Source organism: Ctenopharyngodon idella, chromosome 12 (assembly GCF_019924925.1).
Source record: "Ctenopharyngodon idella isolate HZGC_01 chromosome 12, HZGC01, whole genome shotgun sequence".
NCBI classification, from domain to species: domain Eukaryota; kingdom Metazoa; phylum Chordata; class Actinopteri; order Cypriniformes; family Xenocyprididae; genus Ctenopharyngodon; species Ctenopharyngodon idella.
Window position 1 is genome coordinate 30,238,472 of NC_067231.1, and position 25,087 is coordinate 30,263,558.

General features: G+C 37.1%; 5 protein-coding genes and 2 long non-coding RNA genes across 18 annotated transcripts in view; 4 read left to right on the plus strand and 3 right to left on the minus strand.

The window, feature by feature from the left end:
* arhgap44b (Rho GTPase activating protein 44b) overlaps nucleotides 1-6,419 on the plus strand; it is a 46,268-nt gene extending 39,849 nt beyond the window's left edge. For 5 of the 6 annotated variants that reach the window (XM_051914889.1, XM_051914893.1, XM_051914888.1 and 2 more), the window contains one exon: nucleotides 1,751-6,419. In XM_051914889.1, coding sequence (XP_051770849.1) covers nucleotides 1,751-1,875 — 125 coding nt within the window. In that variant the 3' untranslated portion in view covers nucleotides 1,876-6,419. Of the gene's footprint in view, nucleotides 1-113; nucleotides 155-1,750 lie in introns of all 6 variants that reach the window. The other variant, XM_051914891.1, reaches the window with a different exon arrangement.
* Nucleotides 6,420-6,864: 445 nt separating this feature from the next.
* LOC127523810 (uncharacterized) lies at nucleotides 6,865-10,964 on the minus strand. 2 transcript variants are annotated; one of them, XR_007932949.1, is made up of 4 exons: nucleotides 10,685-10,964; nucleotides 10,500-10,611; nucleotides 8,971-9,213; nucleotides 6,865-8,142 (listed from the first exon to the last, which is right to left on the minus strand). It is a non-coding gene; the product is annotated as an uncharacterized LOC127523810 (long non-coding RNA). The 2 variants fall into 2 exon arrangements; XR_007932948.1 differs by having other exon boundaries at nucleotides 6,865-6,937; nucleotides 8,032-8,142; nucleotides 10,500-10,964.
* Nucleotides 9,190-13,211, plus strand: LOC127523808 (dual specificity protein phosphatase 13-like). 2 transcript variants are annotated; one of them, XM_051914903.1, is made up of 4 exons: nucleotides 9,190-9,334; nucleotides 10,933-11,088; nucleotides 11,347-11,567; nucleotides 12,808-13,211. In XM_051914903.1, the coding sequence occupies exons 2-4, from the start codon at nucleotides 10,961-10,963 to the stop codon at nucleotides 13,008-13,010; spliced, it is 552 nt and encodes a 183-aa protein (XP_051770863.1). In that variant the 5' UTR covers nucleotides 9,190-9,334; nucleotides 10,933-10,960; the 3' UTR covers nucleotides 13,011-13,211. The 2 variants fall into 2 exon arrangements, with proteins under 2 accessions (XP_051770863.1, XP_051770862.1); XM_051914902.1 differs by having other exon boundaries at nucleotides 9,207-9,334; nucleotides 10,930-11,088.
* On the minus strand, nucleotides 13,144-18,415 carry LOC127523811 (uncharacterized). Of its 3 annotated transcripts, none has more exons than XR_007932950.1 (6): nucleotides 18,002-18,415; nucleotides 17,517-17,571; nucleotides 16,501-16,555; nucleotides 15,534-15,630; nucleotides 13,649-13,695; nucleotides 13,144-13,272 (listed from the first exon to the last, which is right to left on the minus strand). It is a non-coding gene; the product is annotated as an uncharacterized LOC127523811 (long non-coding RNA). The 3 variants fall into 3 exon arrangements; XR_007932951.1 differs by lacking the exon at nucleotides 18,002-18,415 and adding an exon at nucleotides 17,662-17,802; XR_007932952.1 differs by lacking the exons at nucleotides 16,501-16,555; nucleotides 18,002-18,415 and having other exon boundaries at nucleotides 17,517-17,604.
* Nucleotides 13,364-16,488, plus strand: LOC127523806 (dual specificity phosphatase 29-like). Of its 2 annotated transcripts, XM_051914900.1 has the most exons (4): nucleotides 13,364-13,721; nucleotides 13,815-13,940; nucleotides 14,958-15,175; nucleotides 15,443-16,488. In XM_051914900.1, the coding sequence occupies exons 1-4, from the start codon at nucleotides 13,687-13,689 to the stop codon at nucleotides 15,655-15,657; spliced, it is 594 nt and encodes a 197-aa protein (XP_051770860.1). In that variant the 5' UTR covers nucleotides 13,364-13,686; the 3' UTR covers nucleotides 15,658-16,488. The 2 variants fall into 2 exon arrangements, with proteins under 2 accessions (XP_051770860.1, XP_051770859.1); XM_051914899.1 differs by having other exon boundaries at nucleotides 13,364-13,940.
* Nucleotides 17,539-21,103, plus strand: dusp29 (dual specificity phosphatase 29). The gene is made up of 3 exons (XM_051914898.1): nucleotides 17,539-17,913; nucleotides 19,469-19,692; nucleotides 20,643-21,103. Exons 1-3 carry the CDS (start codon nucleotides 17,753-17,755, stop codon nucleotides 20,873-20,875), a joined length of 618 nt encoding a protein of 205 aa, XP_051770858.1. The 5' UTR covers nucleotides 17,539-17,752; the 3' UTR covers nucleotides 20,876-21,103.
* The window catches only part of adkb (adenosine kinase b), an 8,794-nt gene continuing 4,782 nt past the window's right edge, over nucleotides 21,076-25,087 (minus strand). For both annotated transcript variants that reach the window (XM_051914895.1, XM_051914896.1), the window contains exons 7-11: nucleotides 24,994-25,087; nucleotides 24,798-24,833; nucleotides 24,570-24,684; nucleotides 21,975-22,061; nucleotides 21,076-21,725 (exon numbers count right to left, since the gene is read on the minus strand). The exon at nucleotides 24,994-25,087 is cut by the window's right edge and continues 77 nt beyond it. In XM_051914895.1, coding sequence (XP_051770855.1) covers nucleotides 21,610-21,725; nucleotides 21,975-22,061; nucleotides 24,570-24,684; nucleotides 24,798-24,833; nucleotides 24,994-25,087 — 448 coding nt within the window. In that variant the 3' untranslated portion in view covers nucleotides 21,076-21,609. The remainder of the gene's footprint in view (nucleotides 21,726-21,974; nucleotides 22,062-24,569; nucleotides 24,685-24,797; nucleotides 24,834-24,993) is intronic.

Below are 25,087 nucleotides of genomic sequence, written 5' to 3' on the forward strand. Positions count from 1 at the left end.
GAGCTGAAATAAGTTATCTTATAAGACAGCGTCGACTGTTTGGAACACAGCCAGTTATTGATCACATGTCAGTGTGCGGAGTTGGGTTCAGGTGGTTTTGTGTTGTTTTGCAGCGGTGTGAGGTCGTGGGGTCAGTGGGCTTTGGCTCAGAAGGGTAAGCAGAAGCGTGCGTGTGTGTGTGTGTGTGTGTGTGTGTGTGTGTGTGTAAACTCACCCGCCGTCATTCACTAACGCATGGCGCTGTCCTGCCCCGCATGGCTCTCGCTCCGGCGGCTCCTGCGTCCCTGTGATCCGCCCCTCACCATCCGTCCTTCAGCCAGTGCACCCGTCTCACATGTTCCTGTGTCTTTATGATCTGATGACGCCCTCATGACCACAAACATGTACACTCTCAGAAAAAAAGCTACAAAAGAGGTCACTGCGGTGATACACTTTTGTACCTTGTTCACCCCTGAAGGGATGATATTAGTACCGTAAATGTATATATTATTACCTTTTTTCTGAGAGTTTAGGAATTTCTTTCATCTGTGGAACTAATATAGGAGATTTTTAATTTCCACATAATGATGGTTCATAGTGACCAAGACGGTCATGCTGTAAATCATTTTTTTTTTTTTTTTATATATATATATTTATTTATTTATTTTCAGCTGAAGATCCCTGAAATTTTAAGTTAATATTTCAATTTTTTAACTACACGTTCATATGTTTTAATAATTTTATTAAAAAAATATATCTCACAATTTGGACTTTTTCTCATAATTTATATCAGAATTCTCAGAGTTTATATCCTAATTGTGTTTATGTCACAATTCTGAGGGGGAAAAATCAGAATTGTGAGAAAAAAAGTCGCAATTACATTTTTTTTTTTAACAAGTTTCCATATAATTTTGGTTGTTTTTTAATTATTTATTTATTTTAATTTGACATTTTAACAACATGATTGTGAGTAAATGATGACATAATGATAATTTATGGTGCAAATAACAATTCATTTCACCTCCAATATCATGTTTTGCAATATTTTAGAACATTTTAAAAATTGTCAAATGCTTCAAAACATACTCTACGGTTCAAAAATTTGGGGTCAGTAAGATGTTTTTTGAAGTAATTAATACTTTTATTCATTAAGAACACATTAAATTGATCAAATGTGACAGTAAAGACATTTATAATGTTACAAAAGATTCTATTTCAGATAAATGCTGCTCTTTTAAACTTTCTATTCATCAAAGAATCCTGAAAAATAATAGTAAACAACAGTTTTCAACACTGATAATAATCATAAATGTTTCTTGAGCATCAAATCATTATATTAGAATGATTTCTGAAGGATCATGTGACACTGAAGGCTGGAGTAATGATGCTGAAAATTTACATTTTATAATATATTCACATAGAAAACAGTTATTTTACTTTTTTTGAAAATATTTCACTCTTTCATACCGTATTTTTGATCAAATAAATGCAGTCCTGGTGACTTCTTTCAAAAACATTAAGAAATCTTACTGACCCCAAACCGTTGAACACTAGTTTATGAAGCATATTTAACAGAAATCTTACAACACTCAGCTAAATTATTCATCAGAGGCTTTTTATATATCTGCGTTGAACACTTTTATTGTTCAGAGTCAGACTGGAGCTCATTTACACTTTTTGGGTCACAAAAAACCATCTCTGAGCAGTGAGATGTTGATGTACTAATGAGTATTTTATTTTAACACACTCTCTGTTGTGTTTTCCCCTCCAGACTCGTCATGTGATTTGGACATTCCCATAATAAGCGCTGAACTGGACGGGAGATCTAGCGGCCCCTACAGGAACTCTGTGTCTCTGCTGGATTCGGAGGAGGAGTCGGAGAGCACCGCCCTTTGACCCTAGGATTCCCCACAATCCTCTACTCCTTCCCCTCACCGCACAAATGAGTTTGTATAGTACATCTCCTGTGATCCGCAGCTCCACATTAACCTGCTGTCGCACTGGATCTGAACAGACGTCAGGACATCGATACGCCAGGCTGATCCGTCTTGTTTGTTTTTTTATGTTTTTTGTTTTCTATTTGCCTTATCTGAGTTCTTTCACTTTTGCCTTGAAGTTCGTTTGAGTCGCTGCTGGGTGTAAAAAGTCAGAAGTCAGTCGAATCTCTCTGATTCAACTCGTACTGAAACCATGAGGAGGTCCGTCCACATGATTATAGAGGTTTCAACATGCCCTCGCTGTGGTTTGTTCCCGGATTTAAATTGACGCGAGTGAGATTGTCTGTTAGAGGCCGTTCACAGACGATGGATCAGAATTTACAAAAGTTTGGGGTCGGTAAGATTTAAAGTTTTTGAAAGAGTCTCTTCTGCTCTCCAAAGCTGCATTTATTTGATCAAAAAATACAGTAAAAATAGTGAAATATTATTACAATTGAAAACAGCTGTTTTCTATGTGAATATATAGTAAAGTGTAATTTATTCCTGTGATCAAAGCTGAATTTTCAGCATCATTACTCCAGTCTTCAGTGTCACATGATCCTTCAGAAATCACTCTAATATGATGATTTGCTGCTCAAGAAACATTTATTATCAATAGAAATCTTTTATTACATTATAAATGTCTTTACTGTCAATTTTAATGCATCCTTGCTGAATAAAAGTAGTAATTTCTTTTCTTTTTTTTAATCTTACTGGCCTCAAACTTTTGAACGGTTGTGAATTTTTTAAGGTGCCATGTCAGGATAAAAAGAGTAAAATGTTCAACAAACGCGCACCGAGATCCTGCATTCAGCTTCGTATGTAATGATAACAATCCTTATTGAATAATTAAAGATAATATATAAAGAAAATATCAAATAAAAACAGATACATCTTTATGTTAACTGAGCAGAAAACAGCGTGGGCAGTTTCTGAATGTGTTCATCATTATTTCCTCCCGGATGTTTTGGGATCAGGATTCTCACTCCTTATGACCAATGAATCCATGATTTTTCCAGTCATTCATAATTGCCGTAAAACAATTTTTAAAATCAAAATCATTTAAATATTTTAGAGCTGAGCATAAAATATTCACTTTACTTTTTAAGAATAATTTCCATTAATTTTCCAAACCTGGAAATCACATTTTAACCCTTTGATGCAAAAAAAGAGTATATTTTAAGGTTTATTTCTAGTTCTAAACAAGAATATATTAACTCCACACCAACAAATAGAGTATTTTATACATTGGACCACTGCAATAAAACACAGAAGCAGATCTTGTAGAAATACCTGGTGGGGTAAAAGGTCATCATCTATCCCTCCCTGAATAATCAAAATATCTGTCATGCATCCGAGGGTTAAAATTCCCTGATATTTCCAGGTTTTCCATGACTTTGTGAGCCCTGTACTGACCGAGCGAAGGCTGTTGATGTCTGGCGTCAGTCGTGTTATAAATGATCACAAACTCTGCTGTAAGTATTAGCATGTTTGAATGCTGTTCACCTCCGCTGCAAACACGTGTACATAATCTATAGAATCAAAGGTCAAATATTTATGAATCTCTTTCTCTCGCTATATAAATATATATATACAGACTATATATTATTTTTGCTTCAGACACAATGCTGGCACGTGTACATACACTAATAATATGAGTCGCCGCGGTTCCTGTGAAGGTCTCTGGGAACAGGAAGAATCATTCAGACGCACGAATGAACTGAAGCGTGTGAGAACAGGATTGCGACAGAGATTAAACCGAAGTCACAAGTTTACCTCGTACGGGATGGTTGTTGTGTGCATGATGAGCGTTCTGATTTAAAACCAGTGCATCGTCTGTGCTTTAAAGTCAACGTGAAACGCTGTTCGCACTCCATTTGACCTCCCTAACGTGATGTTCTGAATGAAACAGGATGTTCAATGAGAAATGTATTATATGAAAAGTAAATAAGGTTAGTGTGTCATGTTGACTTTAAAAACCTTTTCATGTGAGCCCAGCTAACAGGGAACGTTCTCAGAATGTTCTGGCAAGGTTCTCTGAACAAACGTTCCTCCAGGAACATTAATAGAACGTTCGTTTAAAGTTATCTGGTCTTTAATAATGTTCTCAAATTTTTAAATGTTTCAGAACATTCCGAGAACATTCAAAAGTAACGTTCCTGTAATGTTTGCAAAACGGAATGTTCCCTTAACGTTCGCATAACCAAGATAAAACGTTTTTAAAATGTTCAGAGAATATTCAGTTTTTAGAACGCAATGGGAACGTTAGCAAAATGTATTTTTGTTAGCTGGGAGTTTCTGATGTGTGTGTGTGTGTGTGTGTGTGTGTTGGATAATTTATCATCAGTCTGGATTTTTTCACCTCGATTCTGAGCTTCTGTTTGACCATCTTAAACAAAATTTGACTTCAGGTGACTATTCCAGAAGTATATTAGTAGATCAGGGAAACGGTGTAGAACTAGAGTCTCCATATTCCTCATTTTTCTTATGTATTTTTACAGCTAAATGCTCTGATTTTATTTTCCTAATGGATGAGAGCAGGACCGCAGAACTTCGGAGTTCGCTGGTGAAGAACTTTCACGTTTGTGGATCTGAAAGTGCTCGTGTTTTCTGTAGAGACATTTTCATACGGTGGTTTTGTAGCTCTGTTGGCTGAAGCCCACTTTTATACTGGGGTTTTGTCGGCACAAGCCTATTAAAAGAAGGTCAAACTGACTTTTTAAGTGTTTAAGCAGGTATAAGGCAGCGTTTTCTGCAGCAGACGGGATCTGAGGGCTGGATTTAACCCTCTGGTCCTCTTCGTTTAGGGGTCACACTTGACTCCTTTGTGGTCAAAAGTGCAAAAAAAAAAAAAAATTTTGTTCAATAATATTTTTTCTGATTATTATTTACAATGTTTAAGGGTATTTTATGATACTATGCAATATTTATAAAATTTTTATTAGCTATTTTTCCCCATTAAAAATAAACAATTTTTTTCCAATATATTTTTCAATTAAAGCAGAATTTCAGGTATTTAAAATCAATTAAAGTCCAACACTTATTTTTATTAAGTTGTGAATTTGATTTATGTACTTAGACATTCTCAAAGACTACTTTTTGTCAAGGTTTAGATTTTTTTTTGTTTTGAAATGTTGAAGTGTCAGTTTTTGCATTTTTACTGCAGTCAAACCTGAACACAGAGGAGGACATTTTGTTACACATAACATCAAAATTCAATATAAATGTAACAAAAATGAACAGGAATGTTGTATCACAGCTTAATAAATCTGGTTCTGATCTGATTTGAACCTTTTATTTTGTCTATTTTGCACTCTTGACATTTTAGAGTGTCACTTTTTTCTGCACAGTGGATGAATAGTAGTTTGTACCACCAAAAGTTTCTCTGAGTTTTCGTATTTTTTCATATTTCCCATTTATTTTTGTGTTCACATAGCTAATGCATCAAGTCACCAAGTGTCATCCTATTCCGATGAAGCAAAAAAATTATTTAAAATTTAACTTTTTTCAGTCATTTTTGACCAAAGAGGACCAAAGGGTTAAATACGCCAGTGTGTTCATTCTGACCTGATACTGGTAGTTAAAATCATAAGTAGCCTAAATATTTACCAAACGCATGTGCAGCTTGAATGGTGTTCAACCTCTGTGGAAAATCACTCCTGCGTGTTTGAGGAGATAAAAAGGGTCAATCTGGATTTTTGTAAAGATGCTCTGATGTCTTAACTTGATGTTTGTAAATCTGCCGCATGCTTTGCATTCATTCACCCACAATGTATCTCAGTTTTAAACACTTTTTATACATGCCATTTTAGCTTTTTGTCAAAAAAGGAGAACAGATACTCCAACCAGCTCCTCAAAAAAACGATCTACCGCTCAAGCTTCAGTTCGCATGCAACATCCTTCAAGCAACAAGTGACCTGAAGTCACGCATGTTCACTGAGAGTTGAAAATGACTGACTTCCGGTTACTTTTGCAGTGTGAAAGTGTGGCTGAACTCAGCGCTGTGGTGTTACGGCCGTCACTCACAAACTCTTTCCTCACTGTCTCATGTATATCTGATCAGAATCACTTAGCAGATTAGTTAATGTCTCAGTAACCGGGCGAACAGCGTGTGTTTATCAGTGCTGGAGTTTGTAATGAAGCATGCTCTGTCACCATCACGCGTTCAGTCCCGATTCTTATTTATTTACCTTTCCTGATGTGTGTTTCATGCTTGATTTACACTTGAACAAACGGGGGCCAAATAAACGGAGCGTCATTTACTCAGAGAACGATTTTTTTTTTTTTTTTTTTTTAACATTTTGTTGCTTTTGTTTTTTTATGAAGAGGCCCTGTGTGTCAAAATGTGTGATTCAAATGGAAAACTGGAATAATTTGAGACGGGGTGTTGAAAGTCTCATGACGCTTCAAGAACAACATCCTTCATCAGAATGTGAGCTCAATAATAAAATCAATCATTTTTAATTCTATTTGTACGTGTATTTTATTCTGAGTTTTTACTCTAGTCTGTTTGAAGTCGAGACGAAATGTGACGTATTTCTGAGAGAAACAGGATTTTCAGCAAGATTATCCATCGGGAATTGATGTGAAGTAGCTTTTATTTTTATATTTGTTGTTTTCATGGCGTTTCATAAAAGAGCTGAACATATGTTTACTAAAACAACTAAAAATTATATTGGTCTTGGTAAATCAAATCTAGTAATTTCTTCTGAAAAGAACAGTGGTTTCAGAGATGGAGCAAGTTATAAAATTACATTTTGATGAAAGATTACGAAGACAAACATCTGTTTCTCTGGAATAACGTCACTGATGATAAATCATTCACAATAAGAACATGCACTAATAAAATAATAAAAGTTCATGTTTGCTTGAAAAGAAACTTTGTGAGATAAAATGAGGGAACTGAAACTATGAAAAATATGCATTTATTAATAGAGTTGTTCAATGGATCTGAAGATGTTCCACTGCAGGCCACTCAGATTCTGTCAAAATACAGAAAAAAATGACAAAAATTATTAATGTATGCATTGAAATGTTCATTAGTTATCTAGATGAAATGAGAACATATAAAGTTGTGGGTTGACAGAAACATTCATGGAGTTAGTTGGTCAGATGAGACTTTTGAAGAAAGGAATGAGAATAAACAAGAATCAGAGCCATAAAGTTTGGAGCTGAACGAGTCTTCAAAGAGTCCTCGATTATGTTTAACTTTCTCCTAAAACTGATCCAATCAGTTGTCAGTATACAGATATAGGGTATAAAATGAATCCAGACAGCAGCTCAAATTGTTTGATGAGAAATGTTTGAGATCATATTTGGCTCTTCTGAAGCTCTAGAGGAGTCACATATGAGCCCAGCTAACAGGGAACGTTCTGGCAAAGTTTTCTCAAAGTTATGAACAAACGTTCTTCCAGTAATATTAACTGGTCTTTAATAATGTTCTCAAAACATTATTTATACATCGTTCATGGAACGTTTGTTTTTTCTAAAACGTTTCAGTTAAACATTTTTTTGAATGTTACTACTTGTTTCAGAAGAACGTTCCAAAGTAACGTTCCCATAATGTTTGAAGAATGATGAAATGGAATGTTCCCTTAACATTTGCATAACCGAAAAAACATTTTGATCGTTCAGAGAACATTCAGACGTAACGTTGGCAAAACATTCCCGGAAGATGTTTTTGTGTGCCTCGTTTTCTGAGGAGAAACATCTGAGAAGTGGTTTGGGTTGAAGTGAGAGCTTCTCCGTCGGTTCATTCACATGCACGCATATATATATGGTCACATGATTGCATGCACTGAGAGGGTAAAACATGATGTCATATCTCATCTAAATCCAAACCCATATTGTGGTGGGATGAAAACACGTTCTTTAAATGATCACACAAGACAACACATTCGTGTCTGTGAGACGTGTTAAAAAGCATGTGACACACAAACATCACCAGGAACTGATCTGTCATAATCAGCTGGTTTCTTTCACAAAGCTGCAATCTTGCAGAGTTTCTGCCAGTAAAACAGCTTCAGTTATGATGTGAATGTTTAGACCTTTTAAAATGTGTGTGTGTTTGACGTACATGCATGTTGTTGGTGGACTGGTTAAATATGTGAATATATTTTTTGAGGATGTCGAAGTGGAACACTGGGGTTAAACCATTCCTGACCGTTCTGGAGCAGAAGACAGTGACCTGTGACAAACACAGGAAGAGCTTTAGACAGCTGTGAACACACACTAGCGTTCAAAGGTTTGGGGTCGGTCAGGTTTATAATGTTTTTAAAAGAAGTCTCTTATTGCTCTCCAAAGCTGCATTTATTTGATCAAAAATACAGTAAAAATAGTGAAATAATATTATAATTCAAAATAACGGTTTTCTATTTTAATATATTTTAAACTGTAATTTATTCCTGTGATCAAAGCTGAATTTTCAGCATCATTACTCCAGTCTTCAGTGTCACATGATCCTTCAGAAATCATTCTAATATGATGATTTGCTGCTCAAGAAACATTTATGATTATTATCAATGTCGAAAACAGTTGTGCTGCTTCATATTTCAGCGGAAACTGACACATTTTATTTTTCAGGGTTCTTTGATGAATCGAAAGCTCAAAAGAACAGCATTTTTTTTTTTTTTTAATAGAATCTTTTATAACATTATAAATGTCTAATTTTTAAATGCATCCTTGCTGAATAAAAGTATTAATTTCTTTCAAAATCAAACAAATCTTACCGACCTCCATCTTTTCAAAGATAGTGTGAATTGTGCATTCAATTATATGTTGCAGATGTCAAAATAAATATTATGAATTGATATTATGAGTCAACAAAAAAATGTTATTGTTAAAAAATTATTAACGTCTAAATACAGTAGTTCATCAAAGTTGTCCTAAGACAAGAACGGGTACTGCATTTTAGTTTTAGGACAACTTTGATGAAACTTTTGATATATATATATATATTAAATAAACAGTTTGTTATAAATAAAAAGCAGCTGTGCAGCAAAGCGAATGAACTCACTTGTGTTGAGAGTGAAGTGTTGACAGATGACGAGGATGTATTTTTATCTCGCCGCTGTGGGAATGAGGTTGTCTAATTTAAGACACCGTTACTCGGACACAGATGAGGGCGACTGAAGTGTGTGAAAATAAGCAGAATCTTTCCTCTGTATTCATTATAATCAGTGTGATATTATAGAGGATGATCTTCATCAGATGATCTTATATGGTTTCATCTGCTCCCTGGTGCTTCTGGATCAGGAACCTGAAGAAAGAGTGTTCACAGCAGCCTGAATCACATTATATATATAAATAGATAAAGTCATCAGCTTGAGAAACACGTCATACACACGCACACGCGCCGACGAGCTGTTCCTCAACACACTGTGAGTCTGTCTGTGCTTGAAAATGAGTTTTAGATTCATTCAAAGAGGTGCATTATCTTGAGTATATACTGCAAGTGGTACATATGCTTTGGTTATAATGAGGTTTATGGATAAATATTTGATTTGCAATGTGTAAGGCATGCTTATACTGCCACTTTAACTTCATTAATTACACAATGAGAAAAAGGAGGATGTTCAAAGAGAGATAAAGTTAGTCAACTTTTCAATACAAAAAATGATTTTCTTACTCAGTATTTTTAACTTATTTTCCAAAACAAATATCAAAGCATTTTTAAATCAAGATACATTTACTTGAATTGAAAAATGACAAGGTCTTAAAAATCAGAAATATCAAAATTTTGCAAGTTTAGACTTGAAAGAAGAAATAAATATCTGTCAAATGGGTAAGAAAAACAAACTTAATTCAAAGGGAAAACATGTTTTATTTTGGTTACACTTTATTTTAAGGTGACGCAGTAAAATTGTACTTACTTAAATAAGTATTCAGTAATATTAATTAACTACATGTACTTACTATAAAGTTACAGTTAGGCTTAGGGTTTGGCTTTGGGTTCGTTACTTGTAATTATGCATAATTTACTGTTATTAATATAGTAACATGTAACTACATCATCTTAAAATAAAGTATTATCTTTATTTTTCTTACCCCATTGGCAGATAATTGTTCTTTTTTTAAGCAAAAACTTTATATATTTTTTCTTAAAACAAGACTTTATATCTTATGTCATTTTGTTTCTTAAGTAAAAGTATCTTGAGTTAAGAATGTTAAGATATTTTAATGAAAAACAACACTGAGTAAGAACATTATTTTTGCCAAAAAATTATTTGTGTCAAAATGTTTAATATTTAAGTCATTTGTAACACTTTATTTTATTTATTTTTTAGGTAAGACAAAGCAAATGATACCATAAAACATTGCATTATCCATCTAATCATTGCTAATACTTTGTGGCAAGTTTTACACAAACAATTTGGTCAAAAATAATGGTCTTAAATATTCATAGAGACCTGAAAACTCACTAACTAGCAGTGATCTATTATCAGCTGTACGTCCCACCGTCTCCAAAGTTAAATTTTTCATCGTACAGTGGTAAAACTTGATGTTTGATTAAAAAAAATTACTCAAATAAAAATGAAAATGTACCTTCATGTTGTTTTTGTGACCATGTGACTTCCTTTTTTTTCCCATAAAATAGGAGTTTTGCAGGATGTCTGAGCTGGTGTTTCCCATTTAATCAAAGTGTGAATATCAAACTCTGAAAAGGACAAAAATAGCATAAAGTATATTCTTTTAAAATTTCATTTGTGCTTGCATATATTCAAACTTACCATGTTGTGATCAGCGACAAGATACATGAGAATCAAAGGCGCTTGGTGTCCATGACGGTGTCAAAATGCTTGGAGAGATATTGTTTTCAGCAAATAATGACTTAAATTTCAACTGTTTCTCAATATAGGATGAGAGTCGCATACACTACTGTTATGCTGTTTGTTTTGCCTTTTTGTAAATAATTTTTGAGTGACCGAAAAGAACAAGAACTGTTCGGTTATTTATGTTTCTCATGTCTATCCAGCAGCAGGACAGGTGTACAGCGGCGGGCCGATATGCCACGTGACGGGGACGGCAGGTACGAGACGCCTCCAGCCTCTGAGCTCCAGAGACTGCTGTGGGTCAAACCCGGAACCAGTGGCCATCTGGACGAGGTCAGACCTGGAATATACATCGGAGACATGTAAGAAAATCAACCTGTATCTGAGTTGGTTTTTGGGGAAACTAAGCTGATGTGTTGTTCCAGTACGAGGCGAATCTTTCACATTCAAAAGAAAGAGACTCATTACAAAATCTTTTTAAAGAAGATATTTTTGTGTTTCCTGAAACTCTTGGACACATTTTCTACAACTGTTAAACCATCGTGCATTGTAAATGTGCAATAAAAAAAATTTATATAATAAGTGTCTGTCTGTATGTGTTGTGATTGAATCTCATTCAGGTACGCAGCGAAGGACAAACACATGCTACAGTCGCTGAACATCACATTCGTGCTGAACGCAGCTCACGGGAAGTTCAACGTTAACACAGGAGCCAGTTACTACAGAGACACTAAAATCACATATCACGGCGTGGAGGCGTTTGATATGCCCTCATTTGACTTGAGCCCCTTCTTCTACTCCGCTGCCAAGTTTATCAAGACTGCCATGAGCACCCCTGGAGGTGAGGAGAGAAAACACACTGAGGAACAACATCAGCTAAACTAATGCAGAATTCACTGGGAAATTAAATTATATTTCACATGAAGAAAATGATGTCAGTTTTTAGGACCATTAATATTTTTTGCATCATGACATTACTTTCATGGGTCATTTTATACGGAGCCCTGCACATGACATGCAGGAAAAAATACTATTTTATTTAAAATTACTATTTTGTTCTTTGATTTACTAAATCATGCACCAATGTACTATTTTGTTCCCTCAATTTGCTAAATCATGCGCACAATTTACTAATTCATTCCCTCGATTTGCTAAATCGTGCGCGCAATTTACTAATTCGTTCCCTCGATTTGCTAAATCGTGCGCACAATTTACAAATTTGTTTCCTCGATTTGCTAAATCATGCTCGCAACTTACTAATTTGTTTCCTCGATTTGCTAAATCGTGCACACAATTTAATAATTCGTTCCCTCGATTTGCTAAATCGTGCGCACAATTTACAAATTTGTTTCCTCGATTTGCTAAATCATGCTCGCAACTTACTAATTTGTTTCCTCGATTTGCTAAATCGTGCACACAATTTAATAATTCGTTCCCTCGATTTGCTAAATCATGCGCACAATTAACTAATTTGTTCCCTCGATTTGCTAAATCGTGCCCACAATTTACTAATTCATTCCCTTGATTTGCTAAATCATGCGCACAATTTACTAATTCGTTCCCTCGATTTGCTAAATTGTGCGCGCAATTTACTAATTCGTTCCCTCGATTTGCTAAATCATGCGCACAATTTACTAATTCGTTCCCTCGATTTGCTAAATCATGCTCGCAATTTACTAATTTGTTTCCTCGATTTGCTAAATCGTGCGCGCAATTTACTAATTCGTTCCCTCGATTTGCTAAATCATGCTCGCAATTTACTAATTTGTTCCCTCGATTTGCTAAATCGTGCGCGCAATTTACTAATTTGTTCCCTCGATTTGCTAAATCATGCTCGCAATTTACTAATTCGTTCCCTCGATTTGCTAAATCGTGCGCGCAATTTACTAATTTGTTCCCTCGATTTGCTAAATCATGCTCGCAATTTACTAATTTGTTCCCTCGATTTGCTAAATCGTGCGCGCAATTTACTAATTTGTTCCCTCGATTTGCTAAATCATGCTCGCAATTTACTAAATTGGTTCCCTCGATTTGCTAAATTATGTAAAAATTGTAGACATTTATGTTTTTTTCCCCCCTAGGTAAGGTGCTTGTGCACTGCGCAATGGGTTTGAGTCGCTCATCGTCGCTGGTATTAGCGTATCTGATGATCCACGAGGACATGACGCTGGTGGAAGCCATTAAAGCCGTCGCACAACACAGGAATATCTGCCCAAACTCCGGCTTCTTAGAACAACTGCGAGAACTGGACAAAAAACTGCACTACCAGAGCACTGCCTTCTAACACTGGACAGACACATTCACATCATGTTTAATGATCAGAAATACACTACATTAGGTACAGTAACAGAGTTATTGACATGCAGAAAGTTACTCAACGATTATGACAATTCCTTGACAGAAATGCATGCCATACACACATATAATGGAATTACATGATTTGATACAGGATTTAATTTCTCAATTAAAACAAGGTCTTTTTTAAGTTGTTGTATTTTTTTGCTGTGGTCGAAATACATTCTCTTCCTGCTTAATGTTCTGAGTCACTGTAAAGTAATAGATTCACAGGTTAAAAACACTGTAGTGCTTTCCACAAAACAAATGGGAGGGAAGAGGTTGAAAAAATATATTAAAATATATGCATATATTAAAATATATGCATATATTTAATATATTAAAATGTTAAAATATGTCATCCTGATATCAAACATATTTTGAATTTTGATTTCATGATGCCTTTAATATATTTTACCAAGTATACTTTATTAAAAGAACAAATTTAATATGCAAACCATCTAGCTGAATGAACTTCAATTCAAAGATCATCTCAAAGATTCTCAGCTGTCTGTCTGTTTGTGTCTCTCATCTATATTTACCACTTTGACTCGCAAAGAGGCCAAAATAGAGACACGTATCACTTACTCCATCACACAATCACACACAAATGCGGCTCTACGTAGATGACAGACCTACGAGGAGTTCAGAGAAACACAACGTGAGTTTGTTAAGAACTGAAAAGCAAAAACACTTTAATACAATGCATTAACATGTATTTTCTCATTGTACATCAAGCTCTTTCATTTCAAAGGATGAGCACACAGGATGTTAGATATGAGACTCCGCCCATCTGTGACCTTTTGACCCTCCTGCTAAAGAACCGACGACCCTCCGGCGCCTATAATGAAGTCTGGCCCAACATCTACATCAGTGATGCGTACGTATTATACCACAAGACTCGAATGTGACGCTTTTAATTGTTTGAGGTGCGCTGAATAATCTTTCATCTTTCATTATGATGGAAATGTAAATAATGTTTTCAGTTTGACTAGAAAAGAAATGAACAGTATTTTTGACATGTGCAGTACAAAAACTTTAAAATGATGAACACAAAAATATCAGTGGGAAAAAATAATAAAATATATATTCTAAGAACGTTTCGCTAATGTTTCCATTAAGTTATTTCTGAATGTTTTCAGAATGTTTTAAAAACATGTTTTCTTGGTTATACGAACGTTACGGGAACATTCCATTTTATAATTTTTCAAACATTATGGGAACGTAACTTTTGAATCTTCTCTGAATGTTCTGAAAAAAGCAACATTTAAAAAACGCATTTCTGAATGTTTTCAGAACGTTCGAAGTGTCCAATGTTTTAAAAACGTTTTTTTTTTTCTTCGGTTATACAAACGTTAAGGGAACATTCCAGTTTATAATTCTTCAAAAATTATGGAAACATTACTGTTGAATCTTCTGAAAAAAGTAGCAACATTTAAAAAACGTTTGATGAATGTCAAACTAAAACGTTTCAGAAACATTCCATGAACAATGTATAAAAACGTTTTTGTGCAAACATTTTAAAAACATTATTAAAAACCAGATAAATTCATAACTTTTTAGTCAACGTTCTGAGAACGTTCTCTGTTAGCTAGGATAACAGTAATCTATATGACTCCTGCACTATCTTTCAAGTCTTCTGAAGTATTTCAGACACTTGATAGCTTGGGGTGAAGAACAGATTTAGCCATTGTTCGCTGTAATTTTTTATCTCTGCAATAGCTCAAAAATCTCATTCATACTTGTATTTGGTTTAGAAATGTTGTACAGTAGATGTATAGTGCCAGGTTTGATATGATTGATCAAAAATGCAATAAGTTCTCATGCATCACATGTCAGATGTCAAGCTTGATTTGAGAGCTACTGCAGAAAATTAACTCTGGAGTGACTCTCTCAGACCAACAGCAAGAGACAAGACGCTTTTACACCGTCTAGGAATCACTCACATCGTCAACGCTGCACATGGACCCGCTCACATCGACACTGGAGCTGATTTCTACTCGGACACAAGCGTAGAGTATCACGGCGTGGAGGCACCAGACAACAGAGACTTTGATATCACACCGTTTTTCTACCCCACAGCCAGTTTCATTCATAAAGCTCTGTCCCAGCAAAGTAAGATATTGTGCACTTTCATAATAAGTACGCAGCATGATTCTGAATGTGTCTGTGATATTTTATTAACGTTTTGGAGATATAATGCATTTAAATTGAATATTTACTTTCTGAGGTCTTATTGAGAATGATTCATCAGTGACACTGAATACCATTTTACTCGAATACGAAGTAAAATGGCTTGCGAATAGCGTTTCACGTTCGTGACTCTACAGACGTCATGTTTGAAATAGATCATGTGTGATGGTAGTTTAATTTGTTTTTCAGGAGAGGGGAAGGTCTTGGTTCATTGTGCCAGAGGAGTGAGTCGTTCAGCGACGTTAGTGTTGGCGTATCTGATGATATACGAAAAACTCACAATCGCAGAAGCCATTAGTACGGTTTGCGCCCACCGGAACATTCTACCCAACGCTGGATTCCTTCAACAGCTCCGTCAGCTGGACTCCAACCTCAATCTGCAGAGGAAAGATGGGATCTATTAGTATAAACTAACAGGCAACTGTATTAACTAATTTAACAAATTGTTAATAAATCATAGAATTGCAGTTTACAATATGATGTAGAACAAATAAACAGGAAAATATGGAAGTTTGTTTCCACCACTGAATAAAAAATAAAAAAGGTAATTGCAACTTTTTATCTAACAATTCTGATAAACTCACAATTTCAAATTATAAAGTCAGAATTACGAGTTATAAAGTCAGAACTGTGAGTTATAAAGTCAGAATTGCGTAATATAAACTCGTAATTCTGACTTTTTTTCTCAGAATCGCAAGTTTATATCTCACAAATCTGACTTTTTTTGCGATTGCGAGAAAAAAAATCAGAATTACGAGAAAGTCACAATTCTGACTTTATTTCTCATAATTAGGTTTATATCTCGCAATTCTGACATAACTCGCAATTCTTACTTTATTTCTCGTAATTGTGGGTTTATAATGCGCAATTCTGACTTTTCTCACAATTGTGAGTTTATATCCCGCAATTCTGACATAACTTGCAATTCTGACTTTATTTCTCACAATTGCGAGTTTATATCTCGCAATTGTGAGAAAAAAAGTCAGAATTTTGAGATAAAAAGTCGTAATTACCTTTTTTATTTTTTATTTAGCGGCAGAAACAAGCTTCCATAGGAAAATGATGGTTTAAGGAAAATAATTCTAAATCATGATACTTGAGTTTATTCATTTGGGTTCAGTTTGGTGATGCAAGTCTTGTATCAGTCAAATCTTTCAATGTGTGCTTTGCTTTTGGGGTTCAGCCCTCTCTCTAGTGAGAGACAGAGGGAACAGACCTCTAAAAATAACCCAGAATTCAATACCCACCTCCGCTGTAGTCAGGCCAAAGTAGTCCACTCAGCTCAGCACCTCTCAAACCAACCTGAACACAAAAATACAGAGAAAGAGACTGATATTGAACTCGTTCTGACATCGATTCTGATACTCAAAGAACGTCCAGCTGTTGATTTACATGTGAAATGGGACGCCTTTCTCCGTTCAACTCTGCTTTTGGGTCTTATATTTACCCTCTCATGCTGTTTTAAACGAATCATAGAATTGCAGTTTACAATATGATGTAGAACAAATAAACAGGAAAATATGGAAGTTTGTTTCCACCACTGAATAAAAAATAAAAAAGGTAATTGCAACTTTTTATCTAACAATTCTGATAAACTCACAATTTCAAATTATAAAGTCAGAATTACGAGTTATAAAGTCAGAACTGTGAGTTATAAAGTCAGAATTGCGTAATATAAACTCGTAATTCTGACTTTTTTTCTCAGAATCGCAAGTTTATATCTCACAAATCTGACTTTTTTTGCGATTGCGAGAAAAAAAATCAGAATTACGAGAAAGTCACAATTCTGACTTTATTTCTCATAATTAGGTTTATATCTCGCAATTCTGACATAACTCGCAATTCTTACTTTATTTCTCGTAATTGTGGGTTTATAATGCGCAATTCTGACTTTTCTCACAATTGTGAGTTTATATCCCGCAATTCTGACATAACTTGCAATTCTGACTTTATTTCTCACAATTGCGAGTTTATATCTCGCAATTGTGAGAAAAAAAGTCAGAATTTTGAGATAAAAAGTCGTAATTACCTTTTTTATTTTTTATTTAGCGGCAGAAACAAGCTTCCATAGGAAAATGATGGTTTAAGGAAAATAATTCTAAATCATGATACTTGAGTTTATTCATTTGGGTTCAGTTTGGTGATGCAAGTCTTGTATCAGTCAAATCTTTCAATGTGTGCTTTGCTTTTGGGGTTCAGCCCTCTCTCTAGTGAGAGACAGAGGGAACAGACCTCTAAAAATAACCCAGAATTCAATACCCACCTCCGCTGTAGTCAGGCCAAAGTAGTCCACTCAGCTCAGCACCTCTCAAACCAACCTGAACACAAAAATACAGAGAAAGAGACTGATATTGAACTCGTTCTGACATCGATTCTGATACTCAAAGAACGTCCAGCTGTTGATTTACATGTGAAATGGGACGCCTTTCTCCGTTCAACTCTGCTTTTGGGTCTTATATTTACTCTCTCATGCTGTTTTAAACGAATGCGCGGTTGAAAATGACCTCACGGAGGAAGTTTGGAGTGAAGTCTGAGGTGAGTGAAGTGAAAGAGGAATATGTGACACCAAACGGATACGAGCTGGAGAAACACCTCACGCACGGCAGCGTCGCCTACACACACGTCAATGAGGTCTGGCCCAACGTCTACATTGGAAACGAGTGAGTCGTTTCATTTGACTAACCCTAAATATTAATTGTGATGCTAATAATGCAGGATGAACATTTACACAATTATAAGCCTACTTACGTTTTAAATGTGAGGTAGACTCGATGAAGACAACAGTCAGAAACATGAGTCAAATTTAAAATCCGTTCACGCTAATAACGGCCGTTAACGGTCGTTCTGTTAGGGCGCGCGCTTAAAGGGATAGTTCACCCAAAAATGAAACTCCTGTCATCATTTACTCACCCTCAGGTTGTTCCAAACCTGTATGAATGTATTTCTTCTGCTGAACACAAAAAAATATATTTTGAAGAATGTCGGTAACTAAACAGTTGATGGGCCCCATTGACTTCCATAGTTTTTTTTCCCATCATATGGAAGTCAAACAGGTTTAGAACAACATCAGGGTGAGTAAACGACAGTTTTAATTTTGGGGGTATCCTATCCATTTAAGTCGTGTTCTGTTAACATAACCGCAGCGCGCGCTTTAAAGGAGCACTCCACTTTTTTTGAAAATAGGCTCATTTTCCAACTCCCCTAGAGTTAAACAGTTGAGTTTTACCGTTTTCGAATCCATTCAGCCGATCTCCGGGTCTGGCGGTACCACTTTTAGCATAGCTTAGCATAGTTCATTGAATCTGATTAGACCGTTAGCATCTCGCTCAAAAATGACCAAAGAGTTTCGATATTTTTCCTATTTAAAACTTGACTCTTCTGTAGTTACATCGTGTACTCAGACCGACGGAAAATGAAAAGTTGCGATTTTCTAGGCAGATATGGCTAGGAACTATACTCTCATTCCGGCGTAATAATCAAGGAAATTTGCTGTCGTACCATGGCTGCAGCAGGCGCAATGATATTACGCAGCGTCTCTCACAAATGTCTCCATGGTTGCAAGGCACGCTCCCTGTGCAAACAGGGGGTCACAGGCGCTGCGTAATATCATTGCGCCTGCTGCACCCATGGTACGGCAGCAAATTTCCTTGATTATTACGCAAGAATGAGAGTATAGTTCCTAGCCATATCGGCCTAGAAAATTGCAACTTTTCATTTTCCGTCAGTCTTAGTACACGATGTAACTACAGAAGAGTCAAGTTTTAAATAGGAAAAATATTGAAACTCTTTGGTCATTTTTTAAGGAGATGCTAATGGTCTAATCAGATTCAATGAACTATGCTAAGCTATGCTAAAAGTGGTACCGCCAGACCCGGAGATTGGCTGAATGGATTCGAAAACGGTAAAACTCAACTGTTTAACTCTAGGGGAGCTGGAAAATGAGCCTATTTTCAAAAAAAGTGGAGTGTTCCTTTAAAGTTTGATGGATTTTGATTTGCTGTGAGAAATTGCTCTGAAACTTAAAGTGATTTCATCAATATCATTCCTCAGTGTCGTTATAGTTCTTGGTGTGGATTCCGCTATTCTCTTAAAATGATTTTTATAGGTTATGTAGTCATCTTTCTCGGTGTGAACGGGAGACTTGACCTGGACTGAACAACTTTACAAATAGCCTACTTTACCTGGACTAGTCTAAGCTGTTGCGTTTCTGTGAAGAGAGACTGCGAAAGACCGATACAAGCTGAAGACGATGGGTATCACGCACATCTTGAACGCTGCGGAGGGCGAGTGGAACAGTGTGGACACGGGCGCAGAATACTATAGAGACATGGACGTGCATTACTACGGGATCACAGCGGAGGACGTTCCTACATTCAACCTCAGCCAGTACTTCTATTCTGCTGCTGAATACATCCACCAGACCCTCGCAAGCCCACAGAGTGAGTTATTTTAGCACAATCGAGATACTATTCCCAGGATGCATCTCATGAAGTTGGTTAAAGGGGTCCTTGATTATGATTTCAACTTTTTTAACTTTAGCGTGTAATGTTGCTGTTTGAGCATAAACATCTGCAAAGTTACGACGCTCAAAGTTCAATGCAAAGGGAGATATTTTCTTTTACTGAAATCACTTTTTAAGGACTACAACTAGCTTCTTCCTGGGTTAGTGACATCACTAACCCTAAAATTTACATAAACCCTGCCCAAGAACATGCAACAAAGGGGGCGGGGCCATGTTGGGCTGCTTTAGAGAAGATGAAGAGTTGTTGTAGTTTGTGACTGTTTCACAAACGCTCGATTTGCACAAAAGATTAACATGACGGCACATGCTAGTCAATGAGTTGAATCGACTCCACAGCAACTACATCAATTTATCCACTAACCATTCAGAAACGTCCAGTTTCATTCTAAAAGTTGTAACTTCTTCCTGAGTCTCTCCATCAGTGTCGACTCCGGTTTGAACAATGTAAGGCTGAACACCGTTACTGACAATCCTCATTTTGGCTGCGTGAGATTCTCCAGCTTTGTTGTTGTTGAGCGACCGAAGCGTGAGCTGTTAAAGCTCCGCCCTCTTCTGGAAAGTGGGCTGGGAGCAGCCACTCATTTGCATTTAAAGGGACACACAAAAAATGGCGTGTTTTTGCTCACACCCAAATAGGGGCAAATTTGACAAGCTATAATAAATGATCTGTGGGGTAGTTTGAGCTGAAACTTCACAAAGTTCTGGGGACACCAGAGGCTTCTATTACATCTTGTGAAAGGGGCATTATAGGTCCCCTTTAATGTTCAGTGAGCAGAACTAGAATATAGACATAAAATATGAGGGGGAAAAAAAGATTGAAACTCTTGACTGCTATTGGGTGAGGTTGTGTCTTGTTTATTTCTCCAGATAAGCTTCTTGTTCACTGCGTGATGGGCCGCAGTCGCTCGGCCACACTCTTCCTGGCTTACTTGATGATCTACGAGAACATGACAGTTGTAGACGCCATTGATCACGTCAAACGGCGGCGGCGCATCATCCCAAACTGGGGCTTCCTGAAGCAGCTGAGAGAGCTGGATGAACACCTGCTGGAGCAGAGAAGAGCTCAAAACACACAAGTGGAGAAGAGCGCAGACATTTAAACATCCAAACCAAAAACATTTACAAATATTAGATGGGTTTCAGTTTCAAATATTTCAGTTTGCATTTCCTAATGTACACAGTGGTGCTTGCAAAGCAGCTAGTGAATAGTGTTAAAGTTTTAGGTAGATTTATGTTTATTCTAGTTCTATGACAATGAAACATGACACACACACTTTAAAACACAGATGTACAACTTAGCAACAATTAAAATCTATTTATTAAACTGGTCAGATGAACGGTGATGTTCCAGAAGCAGAAAGAGCAAGTGGAAAAATGTTCCCACATCAGATACAGCTTATGCATATTCAAACATTGTGCGTTTAAGTTACAATTTGGTATTTCATAATAACATAGACCTGAAAGACAAAAACATGCTAGGCAAAAATTCCATTATATAATCCTGTTAATTTAATTTATGACTATTATTTTTGAAAATATAAATGTACTTACTTAAAATGATATGGATCTTTAATAGACTAAATATAGAATTATATTGCAATGTAGCATAAAAAAAAAACAGATCGAAGACTATCCGTACTTTAACACAAACTCATCGGAGTGTACGTAATGTGGTCGTTGCAATCCTGATAAATGCCCATTTTACAGGAAACATGTGTAAACGAATGTAGAGGCACGCAGGTTGTGTTCCTGGGATATCAGCAAAAAAAAAGATGAGATGGAAAGATTCCATATTGGGATCGGGTAGGAGAGGATGTGAGGGAGTTAGTGGAAATCAGGGTTTCTCAGGAAAGGTGCAGCCCACTCGCCGGATGATCACATTGGCGGCATAGTGACCTGCACGGATACACTCTTCCAACGGCTTCTTCTGAACCAACTCCGACAGGAATCCTGCAGGACACATAAACAGACAGTTAAATAGTAGTTAAATGTTAAAAATACTGCATTAAATTAAACGTGAAATTAAGTAGAAAGATTGAAATTAGTATTTTCTTGTAAAACATACTCCAATAAAGTTTGTTTTATTTAAAGAAAAAAAAAAAATTACTGTCTATTTTAATATGATATTAAAGAGTGCACAGTTAATAAACACTGAATTAATAACTATCATTGTCTAAAACGATCCGTTTAATCATTTACCTCCCACAAAAGCATCACCAGCGCCATTAGTGTCCACAATGTCGTTCTGGTCGATGTCTAAAACAGGAAACACTTTCACTTTATCACCTAAAAGAAGACAAACAAAGACAATTAATAAATATAGCTGTGAGCAGCAATTATCGGGGTTCAAGCGCTTTAAGGCCTTTAAGCACATGCGTAAAAAGTTATTATGTTTTATTTAGCAAGCCTGTAACCATCTCGATCATAGATGCAAAAGACCATTTACAGCCAATACAGGCAATTTATCATAGGAAATACACTATATTGCCAAAAGTTTTGGGACGCCTGCCTTTACGTGCAACTTTAATGACATCCCATTCTTAATGTGTAGGGTTCAATATGGAGTTGGCCTACCCATTGCAGCTATAACAGCCTCAACTCTTCTGGGAAGGCTTTCCACAAGGTTTAGGAGTGCGTTTATGGGAATTTTTGACCATTCTTCTAGAAGCGCATTTGTGAGGTCAGGCAGTGATGTTGGCGAGAAGGCCTGGCTCACAGTCTCCGCTCTAATTCATCCCAAAGGTGTTCTATCGGGTTGAGGTCAGGACTCTGTGCAGACCAGTCAAGTTCCTCCACACCAGACTCGCTCATCCATGTCTTTATGGACCTTGCTTTGTGCACTGGTGCGCAGTCATGTTGGAACAGGAAGGGGCCATCCCCAAACTGTTCCCACAAAGTTGGGAGCATGAAATTGTCCAAAATGTCTTGGTATGCTGAAGCATTAAGAGTTCCTTTCACTGGAACTAAGGGGCCAAGCCCAACCCCTGAAAAACAACCCCACACCATAATCCCCCCTCCACCAAACTTTACACTTGGCACAATCCAGTCAGGCAAGTACCGTTCTCCTCGCAACCACCAAACCCAGACTGCCAGACAGAGAAGCGTGATTCGTCACTCCAGAGAACCACTGCTCCAGAGTCCAGTGGCGGCTTGCTTTACACCACTGCATCCGACGCTTTGCATTGCACTTGGTGATGTAAGGCTTGGATGCAGCTGCTCGGCCATGGAAACCCATTCCATGAAGCTCTCTACGCACTGTTCTTGAGCTGAAGGCCACACGAAGTTTGAAGGTCTGTAGCTATTGACTCTGCAGAAAGTTGGCGACTTTTGCACACTGTGCGCCTCAGCATGCGCTGACCCCGCTCTGTGATTTTACGTGGCCTACCACTTCATGGCTGAGTTGCTGTTATTTCCAATTGCTTCCACTTTGTTATGATACCACTAACAGTTGACCGTGGAATATTTAGTAGTGAGGAAATTTCATGAATGGACTTATTGCACAGGTGGCAACCTATCACGGTACCACGCTTGAATTCACTGAGCTCCTGAGAGCGACCCATTCTTTCACAAATGTTTGTAGAAGCAGTCTGCATGCCTAGGTGCTTGATTTTATACACCTGTGGCCAATGAAGTGATTGGAACACCTGAATTCAATGATTTGGAGGGGTGTGCCAATACTTTTGGCAATATAGTGTATATGGTTTTTAAAGCTTTTTAACAGTTATCAAGGTTGAACCAAAAACCTAGGACTAGTTTGCTAAAGTTGGTTTTTGAAATAATCTCCAATATTTAACGAATTATTTGGTGGACAGCGGCGGTCCTAGAAGCAAAGTTGTTCAGAATGAGGAGTTCTACAAATGTGTGCGAAAAATCGTGCGATACACAATCCTTTACATACGTGAAAAACGTGAAGGCGTCCCCCCAGTAGTTGATTTCTTTCGCATTTCTGACCGGCCTCTAGGGCTGTGAGTCAAACAGGCCCAGTGAGTTACGTTCTGATTGGCCTCCATTAACCTTGTCTGATAGCTGCTCAAAATTCATTGGCCGATGGTGGACATGTTTTTTGAGATACATTAATGTCCTCAAAGACAATTATGGCACCTTGGACAAAGATACTGCATGCCAATTTTCAAGTCAATCGGACTAACGGTTAAGTAGTTATAGCTATTTTCATGTTTTTTTCCTGTTATAGCGCCACCAAGTGGCCAGTCACCACGTCTTTTTTCACCTGACCACAGAATGAGCTCTTACATAGGTGTACCAAATTTGGTGAAAATATCTCATTCCATTCACAAGTTATAGCCATTTTAGTAAATGTGGCTCTGCCCACTTCAACATTTTTGGCAGCGTCGAAATCGAAATTTCAACTTTTTTTTGATAATTATTGACAATCAGACTCCAGAGAACCTCAGTGCACTGGTTGGTTCCGATTGGGCCAAAAACCTAGGACTAGTTTGCAAAAGTAGGTTTTTCAAAAAACCCAAAATACCCAAAAATTTCACCATTATGTCCATCTTGAGCCAAGGATTCCAATGATATATGACCTTGAGCGACTGCGTACGTTTCTTCACTGTAGCGCCCCCGTCAGGCCGATCGGGGCGAGTCTTGGTGATGTTGTAGACGGTGTGAGTACTACCAGCTCTCAAAGTTTCAAGTCTCTACGACTTACGGTTTGGTCTGCCTGATCACTTTTAGAGGAGAATACTGATCCTTGGAAATTTTAACAATTACTAAAAAAAATCATATGGAAGATAACTCATGTGAATCAGCACAGACACTGTTTGATGGACGTACCCACAGTGGCCACCGTGTCCTCTCTGCCCTGAGTGAAGACCACAATCCTCTGCCTGTTCTTATTGTCTTTGGGCAGAGACTGAACCCTCCGTGCGATCTCAGCGATGTCTTCTGTCTGCAGGAACACCGGGTGATTATACAGAACTGAGAGCGTGTTACAGGAGTAGAACATTCAAAAACCTACATGACTCTAACTTTTGAAACGCCATTACAGTATTTTTGACTCACCTCAAAGCCCTGCTCCTTCGCAAATGTAGCGGCTTCCTGTAAAACAAACATCAGAATCATCAAAAACATTTTAATTTGTGTTCAGAAGATGAACAAAGGTCTTACGGGTTTGGAATGACATGAGGGCGAGTACTTAATTTTTGGGTGAACTAATCCTTTAAGGATCTGCAGACACCCTGATTATCTGAAGACTCACCGTCTCGTTTCCGAAGATGATGTCAACGTACGGCATGACCTTCATCAGCGGCTCTTTGAAGAACTGGCAGATGAAGGGGGCCGAGAGGTTGAGA

Coding starts and splice junctions, on each gene's coding strand:
- LOC127523808 (XM_051914903.1), top strand. CDS start 10,961: ATGCCACGTGACGGGGACGGCAGGTACGAGACGCCTCCAGCCTCTGAG. Junction 11,089..11,346: donor GGAATATACATCGGAGACAT/GTAAGAAAATCA, acceptor AATCTCATTCAG/GTACGCAGCGAAGGACAAAC. Junction 11,568..12,807: donor TGCCATGAGCACCCCTGGAG/GTGAGGAGAGAA, acceptor TTTCCCCCCTAG/GTAAGGTGCTTGTGCACTGC.
- LOC127523806 (XM_051914899.1), top strand. CDS start 13,774: ATGTATTTTCTCATTGTACATCAAGCTCTTTCATTTCAAAGGATGAGC. Junction 13,941..14,957: donor AACATCTACATCAGTGATGC/GTACGTATTATA, acceptor TGACTCTCTCAG/ACCAACAGCAAGAGACAAGA. Junction 15,176..15,442: donor TAAAGCTCTGTCCCAGCAAA/GTAAGATATTGT, acceptor TTTGTTTTTCAG/GAGAGGGGAAGGTCTTGGTT.
- dusp29 (XM_051914898.1), top strand. CDS start 17,753: ATGACCTCACGGAGGAAGTTTGGAGTGAAGTCTGAGGTGAGTGAAGTG. Junction 17,914..19,468: donor AACGTCTACATTGGAAACGA/GTGAGTCGTTTC, acceptor GTTTCTGTGAAG/AGAGACTGCGAAAGACCGAT. Junction 19,693..20,642: donor GACCCTCGCAAGCCCACAGA/GTGAGTTATTTT, acceptor TTATTTCTCCAG/ATAAGCTTCTTGTTCACTGC.